At 36.5% G+C, this 25,256-nt stretch overlaps 1 protein-coding gene across 6 annotated transcripts in view; it reads left to right on the plus strand.

Moving 5' to 3' along the window:
* The window catches only part of LOC145990877 (uncharacterized), a 42,735-nt gene extending 18,444 nt beyond the window's left edge, over positions 1-24,291 (plus strand). For 2 of the 6 annotated variants that reach the window (XM_083126330.1, XM_083126331.1), the window contains exon 4: positions 20,487-22,478. In XM_083126330.1, coding sequence (XP_082982456.1) covers positions 20,487-21,825 — 1,339 coding nt within the window. In that variant the 3' untranslated portion in view covers positions 21,826-22,478. The other 4 variants (XR_014441990.1, XM_083126332.1, XM_083126334.1 and 1 more) reach the window with 4 other exon arrangements.
* The last annotated feature ends 965 nt before the right edge of the window (positions 24,292-25,256 follow it).

The following is a 25,256-nucleotide window of genomic DNA, read 5'->3' on the forward strand; positions in this document are numbered from 1 at the left end:
TGTTTTTGTTCAATCATGCCTACACTCAACGGTACGGGGAGAAAAGTGCGTGCACTAGAAAATAAGAGGATTAAGTTGAATAAGGGTTTAATCAGGATTAGATTTTTAAAACAATGCAGGAAAATGGGGGTTTTACCAAACTTTTTAAAATGGGGGTATAAACCGTTGAGTGTAGGCATGATTGAACAAAAACAAGAAATACAGTTTAAAATACTAGGGAAATGTTTTAAGGAAGCACATGGACAAGTCGAACGTCTTAATAAGGAATGCTATAGATTACATTTGGAAGTTAGTGGGGAACTAGACGAAGTGACGTGGAACCGCATTGAAGAGAGACACTTTAGAGCTGTGGAAAAAGCCAAATTTAGGGATAGTAATACTATAGAGAGGAAATTGATGAAATTAAAATTGAATAGGAAGGATAATCTAGAGAATAAGAAACAAAAAACAGAGGAGTGGGGAAATAATGAGAACATTTTAAATTTAACCACCCACAAACCACCTAAAGAGTTGATTAGGATTATGAACAAGGGGCAGAAATTTGCAATAGGGGTAGAGAAACTTGAAAAAGAGGAATTCATAATAGCAGTAGAAACGATCGTAACAACTATTGACGAAAGGGAGGATAAAACTGAGGTTAGACAAAGGATACGTAATATTGTAGAACAACACTTGCAAAAAGAAATTAAAAAGGAAACGAACATGAAAGGGGGAGATAGAACACGGAAAGAGAAAGTAAACGAAAACCTAAGATGCGATTTAAAAAATGTAAGAAAATGGGTGAAGGCGAATAACGTATTTCTAATTAGGTCTGATAAAGAAAACAAGATGGTTATCATGGACAGAGAGGAATATCACCAAAAATTAGAAGATAGCTTTAAAGGTAACGATTTTGAGAAAATAGAGAAAGACCCTATTAATAAGATTAGAAGAGAGATCAAAAAAGGGGTAGAGACAAGCATTACATTGGGCACAAGCGAAAAGAAAATCCTTATTAAGGAAATTAAAGTTGGCAACATACCAATTGCTTTTGGAATACCTAAGACACACAAACAAGGCATACCACTTAGGCCTATTATACCAACATACGAACATCCGGGATATGGGCTAGCAAAAATGCTGGTAAAAAGAATAAGGAAGGTAAATGAGAACACCCAATATAGCGTTAGGAATGCCGTAGAAGTTAAAGAATGTATAGAAAATCTGGAAATTGATGACGAGGATACAATAAGTAGTTTTGATGTTGTTAACTTATACCCAAGTGTACCGAGGGGGCGGGCGGGAGATTGTTTACTAAGGTGGCTGTTAGAAAAAGGAATAGACATCCTAACTGCTTGGGAATATGTACGATGGTATAATCTTGTAACGGAATATAACTTTTTCTATGTCAATGACAGTATTTATAGACAAAAAGAAGGCTTGGCGATGGGAAACCCCATTTCGGGTATAGTAGCGAGCATTTTTATGCACTTCATTGAGAAGGCAGCTTTGGAAAAAACAGGAATGGGTATTAAATATTATGGGAGATACGTTGATGATATCTTGATTATAGGAAAGGGGGTAGCACTGAACAAGGTTTTTGAAGAATTAGAAAAACAAGACGAAAGAATAAACTTCACTAGGGAAAACTTAAGCGATGGAAAAATCAATTTCCTGGATCTTAGTATCTTGAAAGAAGGGAATAGGATTAGAACAGGAGTACATCATAAACCCCTATCGGGGAACTTATATATTAACAAGGAATCGGCGCACCCCGAAATAACAAAGAAAAACGTATTCCTTAACTTTTTTATTAGGGCCGGTAGACTATGCAATAATGAAAAAGAAAAAGACAACGAAATTCGGTGGATAAGAAAAACAGGATTAAAAAACGGATACACAAATAGAGAAATGGATAAGATAGCGGAGAGAGCACGGAAAATTATTAGGAAAGAAGGGGATCAAAAAGAAGGGGAAAAAATCAAAAATAGGAGGGTAAAGTACGTTGGCATCCCTTACCATCAATCCGTATCGGAAAAAATCGGAAAAATAACGAGAGATTTTGGAATCGTTTGCGGGATGAAAGCACCAAAGAATGTAGAAAAATACTTCACCGATTATAAGAAAGGAAAGACAACTAGGGAAATACCGGAAAAACAGAAGGGGGTTTATCGAATAGAATGCCAATGCGGGAAGGAGTACATAGGACAGACGGGCCGAAATATGGGTAAAAGATGGAGCGAGCATGAAAAAGACATAAGGGAAAAAGTTCCCAAAACGGGTCTCTCAGAACACATTTTGGAAAGTGGGCATAGAATCGCAAAAAAAGATATAATCAGAAAAGAGGGGAGGAAATTAGGAAGAAACGTGTATGAAACAGCGAGTATTTGTAGGGGGGGGAAGAATAATCTTAATAGGGACGAAGGAAATTTGGAAGAAGGGTGGATCAATTTCCTCAAAAAATGGGATAAAGCCTGGAAGATTGAACCCAATATCGGTTTCCACGTCACTCCGGAAGTTATGCAAGCTGCAAGAGAGGAACGAGAATTCACGTTGGATTTGTGACGTAATAAGGGGAAACGAGAAAATTAAGGGGAGGGGAAATATTCGTTGAGAATTGACCTTCATGTGGATAGATAAGCACAGTTGGGTAGGAAAGGCCAAACCTGCAGGTTGCATTGATTTATGCAGGTTTTTTAGATTTTTAACTTTTTTAACTTTTTTACCTGTGAATAGGTCTACTGTACAAGTTTTATTAGGGAACGGCTTTGTTTTTTACGTACTTCTAATAGCAAAAACTTAATATTTTAAATGTATCCTAACCAACCCTTAACCACAATCCTCATATTACATTTTTGATGCAGTACTATGCCAAGTACTTAGTTTTTATACGAACCTGAGGAAAGAGATAGTCAATCTCTGAAACGTCGTTCTACAATAAGAGCACTATACTCACATACGTAAGTACAATTTTTAACTTTCCTTTTTTATATTCTGGATTTGTGAGTAACACGCGACAAACCTATAAAATGCTATTGCTGTTAGATGGTGGCAAATTCAAGATGGTTCTTTCTGGACCTACAAATTTTTGTGTGCAACATATTTGATAAAACAAAGAGTGCTACTGAAATATCCAAAGAAGATTTATAAGCAGATACAGAAAAGATGCCCCAAAAAGGAAGGCAATCTAATGTTGCTTCATCACCGAAAATTAAGAAATCCACTAATTCATTTTCTCTGCTACAATTCACAGCGAGACTGTTACTTCCTTTCTTTGTCTTTGGGATATACTTTTTGCACTAAGTGCAGTTGGTAGTTTCATACACACTTTTACACAAGTCATTGGTGACGTAACCAGCTCACATAAAGCTCTATGTGTAGCTTTCCTAGGGCTTCGTGTGAATGCTTCCTCACACGTTCAATGTCACTAATCACGCCTGTCCGACCACTTCTTTCCTTTGTTTACAAGCACTTGGTTGCAACAAATTTCCGATTGCCTTCCTGCTTTGTGCTTCTTTCCTGTATTTTCTCCTAAATCTCCCTTGGATATTTCTGTAGCACTCTTTTATTTTATCAAAATGCAGCACACAAATTTCTATTTTCAGCTCCAGAAAGCACCATCCTGAATTTGCCACCATCTAGCAGCGAGAAATGAAACTACAGGGAACAACTGCAATACAAAAAATACTATCACTTTACTCATTCAGGTAATGTGCTGTGTCACCCTATACTTTTACAATTGAGTAGAATAGTAGAGAAAGCCAAATGTGTAGAGAGAAATGGGAGATGTTTAACTTTCGCTGCCTAACAATAGTAACATTTAAGCTGCAATGAAAATAAACTGGAGTGGGAATTCAAGCTGATTTATTGGAAATGAATTCCTATTATTTGTATTATCTTAATTTAGGAGTGTACCAACAGCCAATATTCAATTTTGTTCTGAACAAACCAATTTATATGTCGGGTTCATCAATTTTATTAATTGATTTTACTCAGAATTTAGATTTCTCTCTATATTTGCACAGTACTTATTAAAATATGTTTGTGTTTTTATTGATGAAAGCTTTACTGGTCAATTATTGAAAATTTGAATTTCATAGAAAAAAATTGTCGAACATTTTTCCAAAGTTATGAATGAAATACCATCGTAATTGAAAAATATATGGCCAATTATTTTGTCAGAAAACACTTCTATATCTTCTGTACACTTTCCTCAATTTTTCAAATAATAAAACATGTAATCATAAAAATACAACCAAATTTAAGTAACCAGAGTACTGTTTTGTCTGTGGCTGCTTCCAAACATCTTGTGGATAGCATCAACAATCGTATTGGTCTTGCATTGAAATTGAACATGAGACCATGAACATTAGAGTGCTGCAATTAGTGTTTTTCACTTGAGCGGCAAATAGTTCACATGTCCAACACTAGATGGCATAGTGGAATACTCTCGAACCGTATTATAGTGAAGCCCAAGTTAAGAGTTCAGTATGGGCACTTATGGGCTTTTCCTTTTCACATCACCACACCTAAACAAGAGTGTTTCTGTCAGAAACAAAAGTCGTTAATATTCGAAGAGAAAATAATAAATAAACAAAAAACAGAGGAAATGCAATGACTTCGAATACAACTTTTATATGAGGCGATGTGCAGCGAAAAGTCGCAGCCACATTGTAGGTATATAATACATTGGCAGAATTTTCAGGAGGAGGTTCGCTTGCCCCTCCCAAAGTGATGACTAAGTAGCTGTTATGAATAGTATTGATAGTATCATATTAAAAGATCAAAAAAATGATCGGGCCGTTTTTCCTAGCTAGTTAAAAGAATGTCCGTCTACTTCTTTCTATAATTATTCTTCATACAAATATAATAGAACTCCTTTTATTTCACACCTCTAAATTGATTGATTGAGTTTTAAGTCCATTTTTATGCACAGATAGGTTAATTGGGACTGACCTACAGTTTTATGTGAGATATGAACCATTATGTGCCTCCAGCAGGTATTGAACCCTGGATCCGTTGATTATAATGCGACGACAGAAATTCTGCTAATGCTATCCCCTTATAATCAAAGTGCCCTGACCACAAATCAGACCTAGAACGAACCCTTCTAATTGTATTGATATGAATGACGTGACGTGTTCAATGCAGGTATGTGCTGGTCATAACTCCCCCTTGGATAAGTATTCCTAAAAGAAGAAGATGGCATATGAGGACCACCTACTAGAAGTATACATACTACCCCCCCCCCCCACCTCGTCGAAAGCACTGGGCACACCACTGATATAAGGGCACTTTTTGATGAGTCAAATAAGTTGCAAATCTGCACATTATATTTCCAATATTATGTAATGCTTACAGCATATTCCGTGCACGTCCCAAAAAATAACCTAGACCCGCCTACGACTGTTGAGTTGTGGAGCTGCTGCTGTGCAAAAAGAATGGAGGGACAAAACAATAAAGACACAACAAGACTTTCTTTGTGGCCTTACGAGTGGTTTGCAAGCACCTACAGGTCGGGGAGAGAGATTTGCTATGGTGCATGCCGGTAATGAACACGTTTTTTTCTCAAACGAGACAGTGTGCCGAGAAATGTGAAACAGGCCTCTCCAATAGCACAGTGGTAACGTCCTGGCCTCGTAATCAAGAGGTCCTGGGTTTGATAACCGGTGGAGGCATATAGTGGTTCGGATCCCAGTTTAAACTGTAGGTCCAGTCCCCATTAGCCTTTCTGTGCAAAAAGTGGACTTAAAAAAAACAAAAAAAACCATGGCCAACGTACACAATAAAATGGACAGCAAGATGTATGACAAGTATATTCGGGAACAGTTTATTTGCCAATCTCCCTCCATGGACCATCATTAATCTGTACCACAGCCGCATGAAAGAACAACTTCCCATCTAATCATGGAGGAAGGATTTGCATTCTTGTATTGAACAGTACCCGTTTCGTTGATCACTAACTTTTGTTGCAGCATGCACTACAGCAGACGTTCGATGCGCGCCGGAGCCTTCTTCTACTGTGCACCATGCGCCAACACTGTTGCCATAAGCCCCATACTGAACTCTTAAGTTGGGCTCACCAATAGTACTCATATTTCCGTCATTTTTCTAGTGGGTTCTCAAATATCGATCATGAAGTATGGGACGAAGTGAAATTGAAAAATAAGTGAGCATAGTCATCATTTCCATGTTAAAATACAATTTTGTATATCTTACCGAGATATATGAAAATGAAATAGATGATTATGGGCTGAAACTGCCTAGGCTGACATTTTGTGTTTCTACGATTATTGTCACATTAAAATGATTGATTTATTAATTGAATTGGTGTTTTGAGTCCACTTTATACACAGTATACCTAATCGGAACTGGACCTACGGTTTAAAGTGGGATCCGAATCACTGTGGGTCTCCACCGGTATCGAGGGCCTCCACAATGGCGCAGAGTTAGCATCGTCGCCTTGTAATCAAGGGGTCCCAGGTTTGATACCCGGGGGAATCACATAGTGGTTCGGATCCCACTTTAAACTGTAGGTCCAGTCCCAATTAGCCTTACTGTGTATAAAGTGGACTTACAACTCTAAATCAATCCACCGCTATCAAACCTGGGACATTAAAATGATGTTAGATTGAATGTTATAACTGCAATTGCAGTATTTCGCAAAATATGATTGTCCTTTTTGGTAAGTGAACGATAATGATCTACACGTACTTGATGCACTGTGATACAATATTTGTAATTGTTTCGGCAGGTCTGTCAGCATGTGTATCCAATTTACTTTTCGGTTTGTAAATATTGCATACTTTCATACATATTGTATTTGAGTCTTACACAATAATATACTGAATTATTATTTAGAATTGTAATTACACGAAGTAGTTTCCTTCAATGTAGGGGTTTTAGGTTCACATTATTGCTTAGTTAGGCTCTGAAGAAATATGGAACGTTGACAATCATTCTACTACTAGCTCAAGCATGGAAGACTGAAATGAGTTGGAATGATCGAAAGAGGTCCCATGCAGCACTAATGGACATGAATAGAAACCAAAGAGAGAATGAGATCATATTCCTCATCATTTGTTGAAAAGATATCAAACACAAAACTCTCTAAAATTGCACTTTGATTAAAATGTTTTACTATCTGTGTTACTTAGAAACACAAATATATAACCACTTTGTATTTCTAGCTATGCTATATGTACTAAATGTGAAATTTTGTTGTGTTTTATTATGGTTTTGGAGGTACATATATTTTTTACACTTTCATATGTACAGACAAGATGATGACTTTCTCCTTGCGAGAACCTAATTCATGTTTATGTTGGTCTATCGTGACAAAGTGAAGAATACAAATGATCAAGGAGTTGTGCTTAGCTCTTTTTCCTCTTCTTGATATAGCACAAATAAGTATACATTTACCTTCCCTAGTTTGGTTTTTCTTTTGCCCTAGTATCAAAGTGAATACAGTAAGTTTCATGCACAAACTGAAATAAATATGTGGAGTGTGAGATTGTACAGCACAGAAATGTGGATGTCACAAAAAGTAGGGAAAGTTGTTAGAAGCCTTTGAAACACTTTACGAGACCACTAGTAATCAAGGGTTTCTGGGTACAATACCCATTCGAGCTGCATTGTGTTTCGGATTCCACTTTTAACTTCAGGTTGTGATGGTGTGTGTCACTCTCCCCATGACACTTCCATCACAAACATGTGACATCTATGACTTTATTCTGTGGATTTGTACTATTGCTCATTATTGACATCATGATGGCCATTGGATCATGCATCAGCAGCACCACCTGCCGGTGCTTTGCCAAGAGGAAGAAGAGCGTAGCAAGACACATCAGAGTGCATGTTCGACCTTTTCTCACAGTCAAGTGCTTCGCCAGGGCACACTATCTCTTGGTCTAATGCAACCCCATTGAGTTGGGTTTCGTCGAAACGAGTGCTTTGGCATTGAAGTGTGTATGAGAGGAAACAACTGGATCTCGCCGCTTGTGAGCAGTTCCAGGATTTGCGTGGAGTCTCAGAGGCTTGGAGTTGCCCAGTGTGAATCCAGTGCTCAATTTGGACTCCCTTAGCTGTTGTGCTCGTGTCCAGATTTTGACGACTGCCACCTGCCTGCCATGTTTCTGAGAGAAGGGTTCCAGAGTTTGCAAGAAGCCTTCCAGTTCCAGATTGATGTCCTGCCCATGGTTATAGAGCGGAATCAAGAAAGTAAACGGGGCCAGTTAGTTATGACGAGAAGGAGAATAGATTTATCGCCACGTCGTTGTCCAGTTCCAGAAGCTTCCCGCATAGAGATGATTCCTAGAGAGACCAGTTTTAATGGCGTGAAGGATACGAAGTAGAGGAGTGTTCCAATATTATAGGTATGTCCTCAAGTGGAGTGATTCCTGTCAGTGTGTGTGCGGAGCTATAATTGTCGCGACGCATTTGAACTACTCGTCAAGCGAAGTTGGATTTTGACTGAGATTGGAATATGTATGTAGGAAATAGGAATGAAATGAAATGCTGGCAGAACTTTTAATGATTCAGGGGTGGTTTCTCTTGGGGCCAAGGAAATCTCAGTATGAGGTGAATCATGTTTTTGGTGAATGTTGTAATGGTATGCGAATAGATTCATTGATTGGAGAGAGAGTCAAGTTTGTTGGTAGAGTGTTGGACACCGTTTATATTGGATTGTATGTATTGGTGATTGTAATCAATGAAGTTTCTAGAAAGAGGGTGGGCATATTTTGATGTTGTTTGGGGAAGTATTTAAAGATGGTCCTTGTAAATGTTGAACTCTTTGAGTTAAGCTCGACATTATTAAATGTCATTGTTAAAATGTGAACCACTTGATTGCATTTCACTTTATTGCTTGTGAAAGGGTATTTTTTTCCAGTTAGTGAACAGCCTTCAGCAGAGTATGATAGTAATTAGCTTCAGGTCTCCACTCAGTGGGTAAAGATTTACAATTGTTCACAAGCGAGTGGAGAGGGATATTGAAGACCTCGCTTGAATTGAGCGGTATCTCGGTGTTCTTGGCATATGCCTTATTTCTATCTTTGAATCCAAGTATCTCTCATGGGTAGGCAATCGATATATCCCACCTTGAGTCCATTTGCAGCAGTGATTGCTCAATTGTCAGTGCATTTTGGTACTTCTAACCCCTACCCCAAACTTGAACAGCACTACAGTGCCTTGAAGGTTGGTAGTGGTGCTACAAGGTTCAGATCTAATTAAATTAGCCTTTCTGGGCATCAAGTGGACTTAAAAGCAAACAGATATCAGCAGCACTACATTGGCTACATTTTGCAGCAATATATTTTAACAATTAGAAATCTTTCCAGGATGAAGGGCAATTTAGCTAGTGTTATTTTTTCTTAAAATATTGGTTGGGATTTAATGTAGTAGTTAATATATGTGATCATGAATAGAGTTTATAGAGTACTAAACCTATTCACAGTGATCAGAACGCTACATTTTAAAAGTAGCTTCACTACAGCTACAGCTACTTGTCAAAAAATGTATCTTCGCTACAGCTACATTTACCAAGAAGTAGCTCGCTATGCTACTCATGTGCACTACTTGCTACTTTTACGCTACTTCTGCATAAGAAATAAAACTTGAAACAAGCTCATGGATATTCAAAAGAAGTCCCTAGTATGGTAGTTGTACTTACTGGAAAATACGATCATTATACGAGTGTAATTCGTTAGAAGTTTGCTCTAACTTTATAGCTGGGGGGTGTTTCATTGGTGTAGCTAAATGAGCGACAGGTGGAGATATGCTTTATGTAAGTTTCCTGTTGGGAATGCTTCCCTGAAGGCACAATGGACATTTTTTCACCTTGTAATCAAAGGGGCCCTAGGTTAGATACCTGGCGGAGGCACTAGTGGTTCAGATCCAGTCTGAATTAGCTGTCTCTGTGCATAAAGTGGACTCAAAACAAAAACTAGGAAAGACACCTAGTTGGGAGGATGAATCCTCCTGCTCCTCCATTCCCCACACTGCACATCACCATCATTCACCATTCTGCCTCTTTCTCACAATTAGCCAAAAGTGGCAGAAAGCGACTCTAGATAAGATAATAACAAAATAAACCATTCATCCTCATTGCAATGATTAGCAAAAGTTACAAGAAGGCGACGTAAAAGTAGAAGAATTACATACATTTGGAAACTGTATATTAACTAAAGATAATTATCGTTTCTGCAGAAGAGTCAATATCTCGTACATACGTTTTACAATATCATAAAATATATTGAGGAAAGTGGTCTGTAAACTCAAGTGTTTCTAAACGTATTGCAATTTTAAAATTTCTGAACAAATATTATATCGAAAATAATTGTAATTCCAGAAAGTGTATGTCTAATATGCTAACAATGATTAATGCTGAACCATTGATTGCTGGTACTATTGCTTTGTCATTGTAGTGGAGACTGGATCGCTCTTTTTTTCACTACAAGTTGTGTTTTACACAGAGATTAATGACATTTTCCTGCCTCTTACACCATGGATATCAACAGATTTGTTCCTGGGGTGGTGCAAATCAGGCCTTTTTTTAGGGCTGCCGCAAACGAGGCATGTTTCTCCCCAAAATAGCGATGCAGCTAAAAAAATGTAGCCGTTAGCCAGAATATATTATTATATAGCAGTTCAGTTTACTTATCTGGATATTAGATTTATTCTACCTAGCTATACTAAGGAAATATATTATGCAGATACCTATAATCTGCGATATCATGATATTTATAATCTAGATTATACGTATTTCCATGTAATAGACTGTCTTTATGAACCTCCTCCAAAAGTAAGCGTTATTGTCGATTTTCTTTAATGCTGTGGTCACTTTAAAAAAAGATGGCTGACAACTAACAGAAACCCTGCCTTAGAGGTACAAGAGATAACCAGGCTATTGGAAGTTTGTCTAAAACACAATTACTTTCAGTTTGAGGATAAAATCTACAACCAATCCGAGGGCCTTGCGATGGGCAACCCGCTATCAGCTCCTTTAGCCAACATCGTCATGCACCTGGCTGAAAAAGAGACACTCCACACTCCAGAACTACAATACATCTGATATGGAAGGTACGTGGACGACACAATAGTCGTATACAAAAAAACAGAAGAACTCAACCTTCTAGTGAACAAGCTAAATAGCATCCACCCCAGGCTCAATTTCACCGTAGAACAAGAAAAACCTGGTAAAATCAACTTCCTGGACATCACCATCAGACGTGCACTTAACAAATTCACAACCACCATCTACAAAAAACCGGATGCAGGCAACCAGTACATACATGCTCTCTCTAGCCATCCCCCTAAGCAAAAAGCCAATGTGTGGCTAAACTTTTATCGAAGAGCCTTCTCCTACTGTGACAAAGAAAAGGATCTACGAGAGGAGATAGCCACCATCACTGAAATAGCCCTAAAGCATGGCTACACTGAATCACAACTTTCCACTTGGTGCAGTAAAGCGGAAATACAGGTCAGACACCCTAACCAACCACAAGCAACCCAGCCACAATCAACCCCCAGCGACCAATATAAATGGTTTGCCTTCCCCTACCATCCCACCACTTCCAACCGCATAGCCAAAGCCCTTCTCCCATTTGGCATCAAAGTAGCGCACAAACCCAATTCCAAAGTAACTGATAAACTGAACAAGCACAAACGTATTGTAAAATTTAATTTTCTTGCTCGCTTCGCTTGCAATGTCTGCTTTTCTTGCAGTTTTGTCATGCCTTAGCTAGGGGTTGCCGAATGATTTAAGTGAAAAAAATGTAAAAGAGAATGCCATATTAAATCAATATTGTTTTCATCGAAAAAATTTGGATCTGCAAGCTTCGCTTGCAATTTGTTTTTTGTAATACATTGTAAATTACCAGGGAGAGAAGTACTGCTGCTAAATGGATTTCTCTTAAATGGATGAAGGAGCGTGCACGTGTGAGAGAGAATATGATTTTTACTGTTGGTTATATATATATATGTATATATATATATTCACACCCATCAAACAGTCGGATAAAATTAGGTTCTTCTTTCCCGACTGAACTTTCATCAAGGCTTTTGCCCCTTAATCAGAGGAACTGTGCACGCCTATGACACACTGTGATTCAGAATGTCGAATGATGAAAGTTTGTGCCAAGCATTCTCACTGCAAAATTAATATTCTTTTATTTCCATTTTGTTAATTGGATTAGGTGAATAATGATTTGAAAAGTTAGTAAGAGTAATTCCCTACTACTTTCAAAGATTGTGGGCTATATTGTCTAATGTCACTAATTGTTTTTACGTTAAATGAGAGTACAATACATGCATTATCTGTTTATATCAGTTGCTTCATTTTATTTAAATCAATATTTCATTTTCTGACATATTTTCAGTTAAAAAAAGTAAGCATATAATTGGAATGAAAGTCATAAACAGACATACACATGATGCATTTGAAAACAGTGTGGACAACGACAATGAATATTCTGGTGAAGAAGAGTATACATGTATAAATATGTAGGAGGCGGTTATATTTTTTAAAAGAGTCATGTGATATTTTGTGTTTGTGGTTAAGTGCATTGAAGGTGTTTTTTTAAAAAAATCGCGGAACCTGTTCATGTAATATGAGCATATAGTTTTGACTTGCAGGCAAAATTAATAAAATTTGAATAATATATATTGATAATGCCATTATTGACAAAACTTTAAAAAGTACAGCCAGCCTGCATAAGGTCCCAGGGTTTGAATCCTGGCCTGGGCATGGATGTTTGTGAGTCCCACTCATCAGTTTCATTATATCATCACTCATCCCCATCTTCACAAATTAGCCAAAATTGGCATAAAAGCGATGTAAAATAAACCAATTCAATCAATCAATCAATTTTAAAAGATTTCTCATTTAGCCTAACATGCGATTTGCATGATACACCCAACAGTAATATCAACAACTTCACTAGGAAACTAGATGTAATATTACATGCTTATGCAAAACAAAAAATCAAATCCATACTAATGGGAGATTTTAACATTGATTTCCTGAGTCAAAAAATAGTATATGAGGTAGAAATATTGATGAAAGCTCACAATCTGACAGCAGTTGTGAGAGTACCCACACGAATCACATCAACTTTAAAAATAGCAATTGATCAGTTTTTCTTAAACACTGACTTATTTGTATACAGGGTCAATACAATTAGTACTGGCTTTTCAGACCATGACGCACAATGCATAAAAATTACTGCAGCACAAAATTAAACCAAACACCATATAGACACATAAATACCACAAAAAGAGAATTTAATGAAGCTAATTTTAGTTTATTTAACTACTTAGTAAGTAGAGAATCGTGGGATGGCCTATACCACCAAACTGGTGTGAATGGTGCATACGAGACATTGCTGTCTGCATTTCCCAAAATAACAACAAAAAAAATACATATATACATTGAAACAAAATCAAATTGGATAACACCCGACATCAAAGAAAACTGGAAAGATTTCATCATAACGAATAAAAATGCAGACACCAATTCAGAAGTGAAACATTCAAGTCATATCTAAAAGATAAAAGAAAGGAGATTGAAAACTCAGTCAAGAAATAAAAAAAACTACTTTAATAGCAATATGATCCTAGACTCAACTAACAAAACATTGTGGCATATTGCGAAAGCTGAATTAGGTATAGTAGGGAAAGAAAAATACAAAGACAATATAACACGAAAGCAAGAGCATTGTTAATCCCCAAGATGTAGCATCAAATTTCAATAAATACTTTACTGGGATAGTAGAAAAAATAACAAAAAACACAGTGCAAGAGTACATCGTCACCGTAAGTGGCAGGAACAACAACAATAATATAACATAAAAGAAACCTGCCCTATCATTAGGTATTTATTTTTATTTTTCCCTTGCAACACGTTCTATTTAATTCAATTCCATTTATCTAGATGCTCAATATGTGTTTATGTGTATATACATAAAGTCATAGCAGATGAAGCAAACATTGAGCATGCATTTATTTTATTTTATTTTATTTTATATTATATCTTGTATCTCATACTATCTCTTGTATCTTATATTATGCCTGTAGTTTTTTTAGATATATTCTAATTGTACATGCCCGACCCTGTGGCCGAGTGGTTAGCACATCGCGCTGCGACGCCAAGGGTCCCAGGTTCGAATCCCGGTCGGGCTTGGTTGTTTGTGAATGTCCATTCATCAATTTCATCATTTCATCACTCATCCCCATCTTCGCAAATTAGCCAAGAGGCACAAAACGCGAAGTAAAATAAACTAAATCAATCAAATCTAATTGTACATGTACAATGTGGCAATTCCGAACTTTTGTAGAAGTTAAACGGATGCTAATAAATCAATCAATCAACTTCAGAATGAATTTGAATATGAAATACGAAATATTGATTTAGAAATAAATTGAACTTGTGCACATTTTGCGATGGTATGCAAATGATGTGTTCAAATTGGTTTGGGATAACCTTTAAACACAACAGCTGTCATATGAAATTCCGCCATCTTATTTGCAACACAACATAATACGCTGTTAAGTATTTTAATGAAGCCAAGGAGTGCCTTTGGATTTAAGGCTGACATTAGAGATCTGTTAGCCTTAATGGAGGTTGGAGAATTGCCTCGATGTGCTAATACAGTGTTAAGTTGATTTAATGTTGTTACGTACTCAATAGGACTAATACATGTAAATAGTTACGGGTGTTAAACATAGATGCCATCACTAGGCGGATGATATAAAAGTAAATATATTGTTTATAAATGTATGAAGCTAGAAGAAACTGATAGCTAATATGGATTGTTAACATGAAAAAGAAAAGAATGAATGGAATGATATAGATATATGTGAATATTACCATTAATTTCATGTAAAAGAATATTAAATTGTAAGAAGCTGAAAGACTGAGTGAAATTTCTGTCTTTCCTTACGGCATATTCGAACTCAGAGTGGAAGTTTTGATATGCATTCCAATCACAGCATCAAAGTATTTTAGGTTACACGTCACAATCTGCACCAACTCTGCTAGCACGTTCCAGTTGTGGCACTGACTTCACACACTGTTGTTAAAAGTGTAGTTGGCAGCACATTCCAGCCATAACCCCAAGGGTGGGGAAGTTTTAGTTTAGCTAAATGCCAAGAGTCAGAGGGAAAAGAGCTTGCAAAAGGGTTAAGGACTGTGTAACGAAGAGAAGAATCAAAAATGGTGGGGAAGTACTAACACGTCCTATTTCCTCAAAAGACCAATTAGGACTTGTGTGAAATATAACATTAGAAAGGGTCAAGGAAAGAAGACAATATATATTAGGGATGGGCCAATATGAAATTTTGGTCGATACCAATATAAAATTTACTGATACCGATAACCGATATTCTACCGATCCGATATAAAATTCCAAATGGTCCTTGAAAAATGTGAATGGTTCATTGACCTTAGTAAATGTTTGTTTCCAGGTGACTGCAGTGCAAAAGAAGTTGCATATTTAGACATTTAATTTTTATAGAAAGTAGGGCATGGAGATTATCCATAAAAATTACAACAAAATGGCAGAATTTTGCACTAAATTATCAGATTTTATCAATATATCGAATCGGTAATTTTGTTGATAAACCAATACACCGATATGCCTATATCGGCCGATACTGGTAGAGTACTGATTAATCGGTCCCATCCCTAATATATATTGAAACCTTTGTATGTAAATTGCGGCAGAAGAAGAATATACGAGGGTATTACAATAAGTGATCCAAAAGATCCTCATGTGTGTGTGTTTCACAACCAAGCCAAAGAGGGAAGAAAGTATGGGCCATTGAAGGAAGTCCCTCCAATCAGAGAAGGAAGGAAGTTCGTCCCAACCAGAGGAGGAAGGAAGTCAGTACCAACCATAGAAGGAAGGAAGTCCGTCCAAGGAAGAATTATAGAAGTGAAAAAATACTGTAAATATTTACTATAGCACAAACACATTTCTTCATTTTTACAGAATAAACTACCTATGGAAATGAGTTTCTATAGCATTGTACAAGTTCCTTAAGGATGAAAAAGTGACCAACAATGATTTTTTTTTAACTATGTTTGCTAACCTAACCGAACCTAACCTAACACTACGTGAATGGTTTGTGAGGTTATCGTCAATGGTCAGTGTGGCTATCTTGAATGGTTAAAACTAGAAACACTGCATACCCTAAACAAAAAAAAAAAGGTAGCGACACTCACCATTCACGTAGTGTTATGTTAGGTTTGGTTAGGTTAGGCAACCATAGTTTAAAAAAAAAATCGTTGTTGGTCAGTTTTTAATCCTTAAGGAACTTGTACAATGCTATAGAAACTAATTTCCTTAGGTAGTTTCTTCTGTAAAAATGAAGAAATGTGTTTGTTCTATAGTAAATATTTACCAAAAAGACTAATGCCATATTCGAAGTGAATATATAGAGAATGTGAAGAATACTTAATTAGATTGAATAAGAAACCTATAAATATTCCTGTGTCCGAAACGAAAATGATATTAACATGTGTTGTAAAGAAAGTTACCATAATATATTATGACCTTTAATCTCCGTTGGAAGATTTGAGCTGCTTCTGTTTCACAATTGTAAAAATAACCCATTATATAGCCGTGGTAAGGGTTTGCACCCCCAAAGGGAGGTAGCAACGTTTCATTTAAATTTAAGGATTGGACGAACTGGCTATTGGAGAATTTTTACTATTTTTCCTACTAGATTTGAAATCTGAAAAATATATGTAATGCTTGAAACCCTGAATTGGGTTCTGCTTCACCTGAAGAAAATAACTGTCAATTTGAACAGAAAGAGGTAAATTTCTGTTAAGTTTAGGTTCCATTTGATCTGCAGTAACCTGCAAAATATTGAACAGCTGTCAATAATTATTTTTTTCCACAATCTATAGTGAATATTGTTTGGAAGACATGCAGCTGGATGTTTCCACAAACAGTGATATATTTTTAAAGGTTTCTGGACCGTGAGACATTACAGAGCAGTTAGTAATATGCTGGTAACCTTATCCCTTGTTTTTCACCAAAGATAAAAGGGCATGGGTTGAAATCCCACTATATCACTCCACTTTTTACATTTTTTTAAAATTTAATTTAATTTTATTTATTGTTAGTGAGCTGAGTATAGACTATTGATAATCACAAAGTTAATGAAACAATGTAAAATTTAACATGAGGCTTCCTTTGAGGAATTTAATCCAGTCCCTAACCATAAGACCCGTAGAAATTTTGTGGTGGATGAGTTTTCTCTTTTGATCCTCTTAGGGCATGCCTAAAGAAAGGGAAAATATCTTGGGTAGACATCTGGCATACCGGGCCCATTTTTTTTTTTTTTTTCGTCGTTGAAATGCTGTGTAGCTGTTGGGGATGATCACGCCCCATACAAACCTCTTTCTTGTTAAGGTAGCGATCTTCAATTTTCTTATTTTTGGACTTTTTGTCTTCACACTAAAAACAATTGTTAATTCACGTAACGTTTTGTGCAGTTCTGACACTTCATCAATAACACATTTTCTCAGATCTTCGTCATGTTTAACTTTTGGACACTACTGTAGTTACATAAATTATAATATTAAATTTTCACTTGCTATTTAATAACAGATAATACCTCTGGAAAAATCTGATAAACAAACTCTAAATCAGGATATGGACAGTATTTTATGCTCAGAACCTCTGTGGTGGCCATCTTGGATTCCCGACACATGTACCTTCTCTTGACACATTGTCCAGCAAGACACCTAGTATCATACTTATGATTGATGATTGCATGCCTCATACACATGTCTTCCCTTCATTCAAAAACCCAGCGAACCTACAAATGTCAAAATGACTTCTGAATGAGATAAGGAGACATGGTCGATTTTCTTTGTTAATTCTTCAGAGGCAGCCATTTTAAATGTCTAACATCACACAGGCCATGCACGACATTAGTAGGCATCAACAAAGTATCACAGGCCGTAATTTTTTTGCCCTTTATATGCCGGAATGTCAAGTAATGTGTAAAATATTCCTTAGAATCCTTGCAGAAAAGGGTACGGAATTTTTTCACTTGATATATCTCCATAACAGTGCAAGATATATAAAAACCTAAGAATATTTTTTGTTTAGTTTTTAATTCTGAACAAAATATGTCTCCATACAAAATTGTCAAAAAACAATTTTAAAAGAGTTACGATCGATTTCATTTGTTGGTGCGTGGTGAAGCGGTGGCCATCTTGAATTTATGGGCCCATAGAAATCTTAGGCCCAGTATGCCAGATGTCTACCCAAGATTTTTTCCTGTCTTTAGGCATGCCCTAACAGGATCAAAAGAGAAAACTGGACCACATCAAAAATTTCTGTGTCTTATGGCCAGGAGCTTGCAATATAAAATATTGCTTAGAATCCTTGCAGAAAAGGGTACGGAATTCTTTCACTGGTTATATCTCCATAACAATGCAAGATATGAGAAAAACTGTAAGAATATGTTTTGTTCAGTTTGTAATTCTGAACAAAATATATGTCTATACAAAAATTGTCAGAAACCAATATTAAAGGAGCTATGATCGATTTCTTTTGTTGGTGTGTGAAGTGGCAGCCATCTTTAATTTATGGGCCCCTAGAAAACTTGGGCCCGGTATGCCAGATGTCTACCCAAGATTTCTTTCCTTTCTTTAGGCATGCCCTAAGAGGATCAAAAGAGAAAACTCGTCCACCTCAAAATTTCTGCAGGTCTTATGGCCAGGGACTGGACAAATTCTCCTGCTGCACAGTTTTTTATTGTTAATTCAACACTCATCAGAAGTTGAGTGTGATTCAGTTGATTGCAAGAATTTAGGGTATAAACATTTGTTTGCCTTCAGTTTTCCATCATAAATTTCGTTAATACAGACATTATGACCAATTCATATACGAGGGTTATTTTTTAAGTAAGGTCCGTTTTGCAATAGAAAAAAGTAAGTAAATGTTTTTCAAGAAACCATTTATTTTCTGAATTACATAGACTTCTCTATTTTTACACATAATTTTGTTGCCTGTTTAAACATTTCTCGTAACGAACTTTGATATTTTAGATACCCTCATCATAGAATTCTGCCACCTGTGATGATAGCCAGTTACTCACGGAAGCTGAGTTAATTGATGTTCACGGAAGCTGACTTAATTGTTGTTCCTTGCGACAAAAAGACCACTAACAAAACACCCTGCCTTTCCCAAAACACAATTGCCATGATGTTGTTCAAAGAATGCCGAGATCCTACGCACGCACTCATTTCCATGCTCACGTGCAATTTCAACGGGAATTAACAAACAAACCTTGCACCTAGTGAGTACCACCTCTTCTGCCATCTGAAGAACTTCCTGGGTGGAAAGCATTTAGACACTAATAAAGTGAAAATGACCATGAGTAACTGGCTATCATCACAGGCACCAGAGTTCTATGAGGAGGGTATCCAAAAAGTCTTAGTTTGTTACGATAAACGTTTAAACCGGCAAGGAAATTCAGAAAATAAATGTTTTTTTAAAGAGCATGTACTTACTTCTTGTAGATTAGACACACACAGGAGATGTACTAATTATGTAGAAATTTTCAGCGAAAAATGCAAGCTTGACCACGACTAGAACCTGGGTCTCTGGCATACCGTGCAATTGCTCTAACCACTAAGCTACCGAGCAGGCCTGGCCTCGCCTGAATAACTTGCCTCGGTAGCTCAGTGGTTAGAGCAATGGCACGGTATGCCAGAGACCCAGGTTCTAGTCGTGGTCAAGCTTGCATTTTTCGCTGAAAATTTCTACGTAGTACATCTCCTGTGTGTGCCTAATTTACAATAATTAACATCTCTACGCTGGGAAGAACCAGGAACGTCGAAGTCTACTGTGTTTCAAGGCAACAAATCCCGTTGTGGTAGCACTGGCAGAGACGATTCCACGCAGGTAAGACAGTGATAGTGAAAAATCAGGCGAGGCCAAGCCAGGCTGCCTCGGCAGCTAAGTGGTTAGAACAATGGCAAGGCATGCCAGAGACCTGAGCTCGAGTGCTCGTCGAGCCTGCATTTTTCGCTGAAAATTTCTATGTATTTACTTACTTCATTTCTATTGCAAAATGGTCTGTCCTTACTTAAATAACCCTAGTATTATGACAGTCATGCATACTTCGTTTTTCACGAAAACACACATTGTGAAAAAATATGCTGCTTAATGGTTATATTTCATGTTCTTGAAAGGTGTGAGGTGCATTTTCCTACCATGTTTTGTGGGAAAAATCATATTTCTTGTTCATTGCGCATCCCATTACTTGTATCTTTCTTTTTGCAAATCAATACTTTGACGTGAAGAAGTATATTTTTGACACTAACAATTTGTGCATTCCACATATAATTTTTCCCCTTTATTTTATACACATAAATATTCAGACTAAGCTTTAATTTTAATGAGACTATGCTTTAAAATGTTATTCAGTGTAAAATCAGTAATATTAAAATTGCTAGGGAAATTAATTTTTTTACATTCCAGCAATTTTGACAAGAAGGAGTTTACAGTAGATCTTTGTGGTTTGAGGAGTCTAGAGGGAGACGTAGATGCCTATCCTGGAGCTGTGGAAGTAAATGAACATGAAGTAATTGATTCAAAGGAAAGTATAGTAAATTCTACGCATTTGAAAAAATACAATGATGATTCAGCATCCAATGCAGACAATGCCTTCATGGAGATAAAACACTCGAACAGCAATTTTCGAAACCATGAAGATATTCGGCCTTTCATGTGCACTCACTGCAACAAAGCATTCACAAAAAAAAATAGTTTGACTGTGCATTTACGAATTCATGATGGTTTTCGTCCTTTTGGGTGTACTCACTGCAACAAAGCATTCAAACGCAAAGATGACTTAACTGTTCACTTACTCCTACATGATGGTGTCCGTCCTTTTGTGTGTGCTCACTGCAACAAAGCATTTACACAAAAATGTCATTTGAATGTGCATTTACAAATTCATGATGGAGTTCGTCCTTTTGTGTGTGTTCACTGCAGCAAAGCTTTCTTACGCAAAAATGACTTATCTGTTCACTTACTCCTACATGATGGTGTCCGTCCTTTTGTGTGTGCTCACTGCAACCAAGCATTCAGACGCAAACATGACTTAACTGTTCACTTACTCCTACATGATGGTATTCGTCCTTTTGTGTGCACTCACTGCAACAAAGCATTTAAACAAAAACGTAGTTGGATTGAGCATTTACGAATTCATGATGGTGTTCGTCCTTTTGTGTGTGTTCACTGCAACAAAGCATTCACACGCAAATGTGGCTTAACTGTTCACTTACTCCTACATGATGGTGTCCGTCCTTTTGTGTGTGCTCACTGCAACAAAGCATTTAAACAAAAATGTAGTTTGATTGAGCATTTACGAATTCATGATGGTGTTCGTCCTTTTGTGTGTGTTCACTGCAACAAAGCATTCTCACGCAAACGTGGCTTAACTGTTCACTTACTCCTACATGATGGTGTCCGTCCTTTTGTGTGTGCTCACTGCAACAAAGCATTCAGACGCAAGAGTGACTTAACTGTTCACTTACACCTACATGATGATGTTCGTCCTTTTGTGTGTGTTCACTGCAACAAAGCATTCACACGCAAGGGTGACTTAACTGCTCACTTACACCTACATGATGGTATACGTCCTTTTGTGTGTTCTCACTGCAACAAAACATTCACAAAGAAAAGTAGTTTGACTGTGCATTTACGAATTCATGATGGTGTTTGTCCTTTTGTGTGTGCTCACTGCAACAAAGCATTCACACGCAAAGATGACTTAACTGTTCACTTACTCCTACATGATGGTGTCCATCCTTGAGTGTGTGCTCACCTCAACGAAACATTCACATGCGAAAGTGACTTAAATGCTCACTTACTCCTACATGATGGTATTCGTCCTTTCGTGTGTACTCTCTGCAACAAAACATTCACACGCAAAGGTGACTTAACTGCTCACTTACGCCTACATGATGTTGTTCATCCTTTTGTGTGTGCTCACTGCAACAAAGCATTTACACACAAATGTAGTTTGACTTCCCATTTACGAATTCATGATGGCACTCATACTTGACCTTTCCTGTGTACTCAGTGCAATAAATCATTCACACAAAAATGTAGTTTGGCTTTGCATTTATGAATTCATTATTTTATTCAGCCTTTTGTGTGTTAATATAATTAAGCCTTGTTTCCATATTAAAAACACTACGTTTATTAAGATTTAAAAATATTTTACATGTAACGTCTCAACCCTGTATCTTCCTCAGACTAAGAACTATACTAAAATAATGAAATACATAAACAGACCATATATATACACATAGCAGGGTGACTAGCCAGACAAAAACACATCATGTTGACAGTCCTTATCTTGGACGATTTCTCTAAAGGAAGTTATGTGCACATTGCCTCATGACAGTTGACTAATGGGTGTCGATCACTGACAGGTCTGTCTTTTTTTTCATAGCCATTCTCTTCCAGACACAACATCAACAGAAGAAGAAAGAAATAGAAGAGAAAGTATCGGAGCAGAAGGAAAAAAAAGGAGATGGTAAGGAAGAGGCCGCAGAGAAGATATGCAAAGTGCTGAGGAAAGTGGGTATAAGAACTTACACGATGGGAGGATGCACTGTTTTAATTATAGCCAGCAAGTAGAAGGAAGAAAAAGAATATGAATGGGTTGTCTAGAAGGTGAAGTGCATAAAATGAAAGTGTAGCACCTAAAAGTACCACCGGAAATATTTCGTGAACACCAATAAATATTGAAAAACTGCTTTTGCAGATATATAGGTATGAGAGGAGTCATGAAATTAGTGGGCGGGTCATTCCATATCAAATCAACCAATTTAAAAATAACTGGTTGCATGACCATTTTAGAAAAAAATCATTTTTGTGCATACATTTGTACATGTTTCTAGATATCAAAACCAAAGTTCAAAATATTTATTGTCTTTAGTTCTCCTGGAGCAGCCATTTTTTCAAAATGGCACAGGGCTTTTTTCGCTCATGTAGCAGTTTATGGAAACCTTAATATCTCAAAAACCGTTCTAGCTAGAGACCTGAAACAAAATGTATTTTGTAGCTAATAAAGCATACTTTCTGTGATATTCAAGTATGTTATGCTTCAAATTGCATCCTAAATACAAAGATTATGTTGGAAATTTGGGTAACAATAATTAAAAATTTGGATTTCTAAAAGGTGTTTAGTCTAAGGCTTGATTTTTTTTTATGTTGAGACCTACCTGCAGGGTGTCTGTAAATAAAATATCAGTGCTTAGAAATGCACACCTTTTTTACAGCATGGGCTCAGACATGGCGGTTCATGGAATGTTTGACTGTTTTCGGGGTTAAGTATCTCCGATGGGTCCTCTTGATGTTTTCGGGGTTAAATATCTCAGTTGAAAAATTCTGAAATTTGGCACAAAGGAAACCCTGCATGAACCTAACTCACAGTTAAAATCTCAACTTTTAGATTCAACTCGTTTTGTCCAATGTGTGACATCCCATACTTAGAACAGGGTGGCGACAGACCTGGAAAACCGGGGAAAGTCAGGGAATTTGAGGTGTCAAAAAAAGTCAGGGAATTTTGTCTTGATTGACTTTTTTTTTTTTTTTAAGATATTGTTATGGAACTCTGCCCGGGAACAGGAAATCTTGTTGCTAAGTTTTGGCCTCAACTTTTAGGCCCCTTTTATACACAACACAACCAAGGCGCCAGAAATCAGTGATGGCAGGAGGAGCAGGGAGGGAGGAAGAGAGAGAGAGAGATTACAGGAGGGGCAGAAAAATGTGTTACGTGAATATGCATGAATTATCATTTTTTTCTTGTTTGTGTGAGAATAGTAAGGGGACAGAACTGTAAACAGATGGAAGGGATGGGATCAGGTGGCTCCGTCCGATAGTTGTCAGACGTCGTAGTAAGGCATTTTGTTGGACAAACTAAAAGAACGTGGAAACAAATAGGCTCCATTGATACATACAATTTTTGTTGAATATCGCCACCCGACAAAGCATCTCGCTACAATATGCGACAGAAATTGCATGCATGGCACTCTTATGGAATTGATTTTTATTGGATGTCTTCGGTCTGCAACATCCAACAAAAATCGCATGCATAAACAAGAGCTCTAGACTGCAAATATGCTGTTGGAATTTTATTACTCTTCTGACTCACTTCACCTTATATAATGTATCAGTGCTTACGTAGGTTTTCTTTCATCATCCTGGTTTGACACAAGTAAACACATGTTTACAATGACATTGTACTATTCTTAGATATCAAGAACAATCCAACAAAACGAGATATATATATATATATATATATAGTAGTATATATATAGTAGTATAATTGTATATGTTCAAAATAATACTTTATTTTTATTAATTTAAGCACAATGGTAAACCTATTTTGATGATGTTTTTGTCGATTTTATACTATTGCAAATCTGTGATTTTTCATTTCGTACTTGATACGAGTGTCATAATTTCTTACGAGTTAAATTACATAATATTACATAATATTGTGATGCCCCCATATTAAGCTGCCTTTATTGTATTTTTATAAGGGTAAACTATTGCATCATGCTTATGCAACAGGTTATTACATAACATTACGCAACATTACAATGGCACAGATGGTAACTTATTGCATCATGTTTATGCAAACAGGTTATTACATAATATTATGATGACTTGTATCTGACGTGGTGTCTTCTGTTTTTTAACATGGTTTTGCACTTAGGCTACTTAAAAATTATTCGTATTACAGATTAGTTAGTATTGTGAGAATAGTTGAAGAGTAGGAAGGTTTTGTTGCAGTGCTCCTTATTTTTTGATAAAAGTTAAGTTTTTTAACTTATTTTAAAGCTACATACTATTTATTATTTCAAGTTTAAAGGTGTTTCAAGTGGGTTTTTTTTATAGTAATTTTGATCAGATTTAGTTTTGATGTGATTGGATGTTATTTGTTGTCTTCGGAAAAATTCTATATAAATAACGTAGCTAAAAATTTTATCATAATTATTAATTATTTTTTATACTTAGTAGAAATATTTATTTTATTTTGAAGGTGATTTAAGTGGTTTTTTCACATAGATTGAATTTTGACTTAATTGTGCGTTTTGGTTTTTTTTGTATTTTCCCGAGAAAATTTATATATAAATACCTGAGCTGAAAAATTCTATTATAAATATAACTATTGTTTTTTTTAAGTTACATTCTATCAATTATTGTAATTATCTCATTAAATTTTGA

Source organism: Lepisma saccharinum, chromosome 8, assembly GCF_977018435.1.
Source record: "Lepisma saccharinum chromosome 8, izLepSacc3.1, whole genome shotgun sequence".
In the NCBI taxonomy this organism is placed as follows: Eukaryota; Metazoa; Arthropoda; class Insecta; order Zygentoma; family Lepismatidae; genus Lepisma; species Lepisma saccharinum.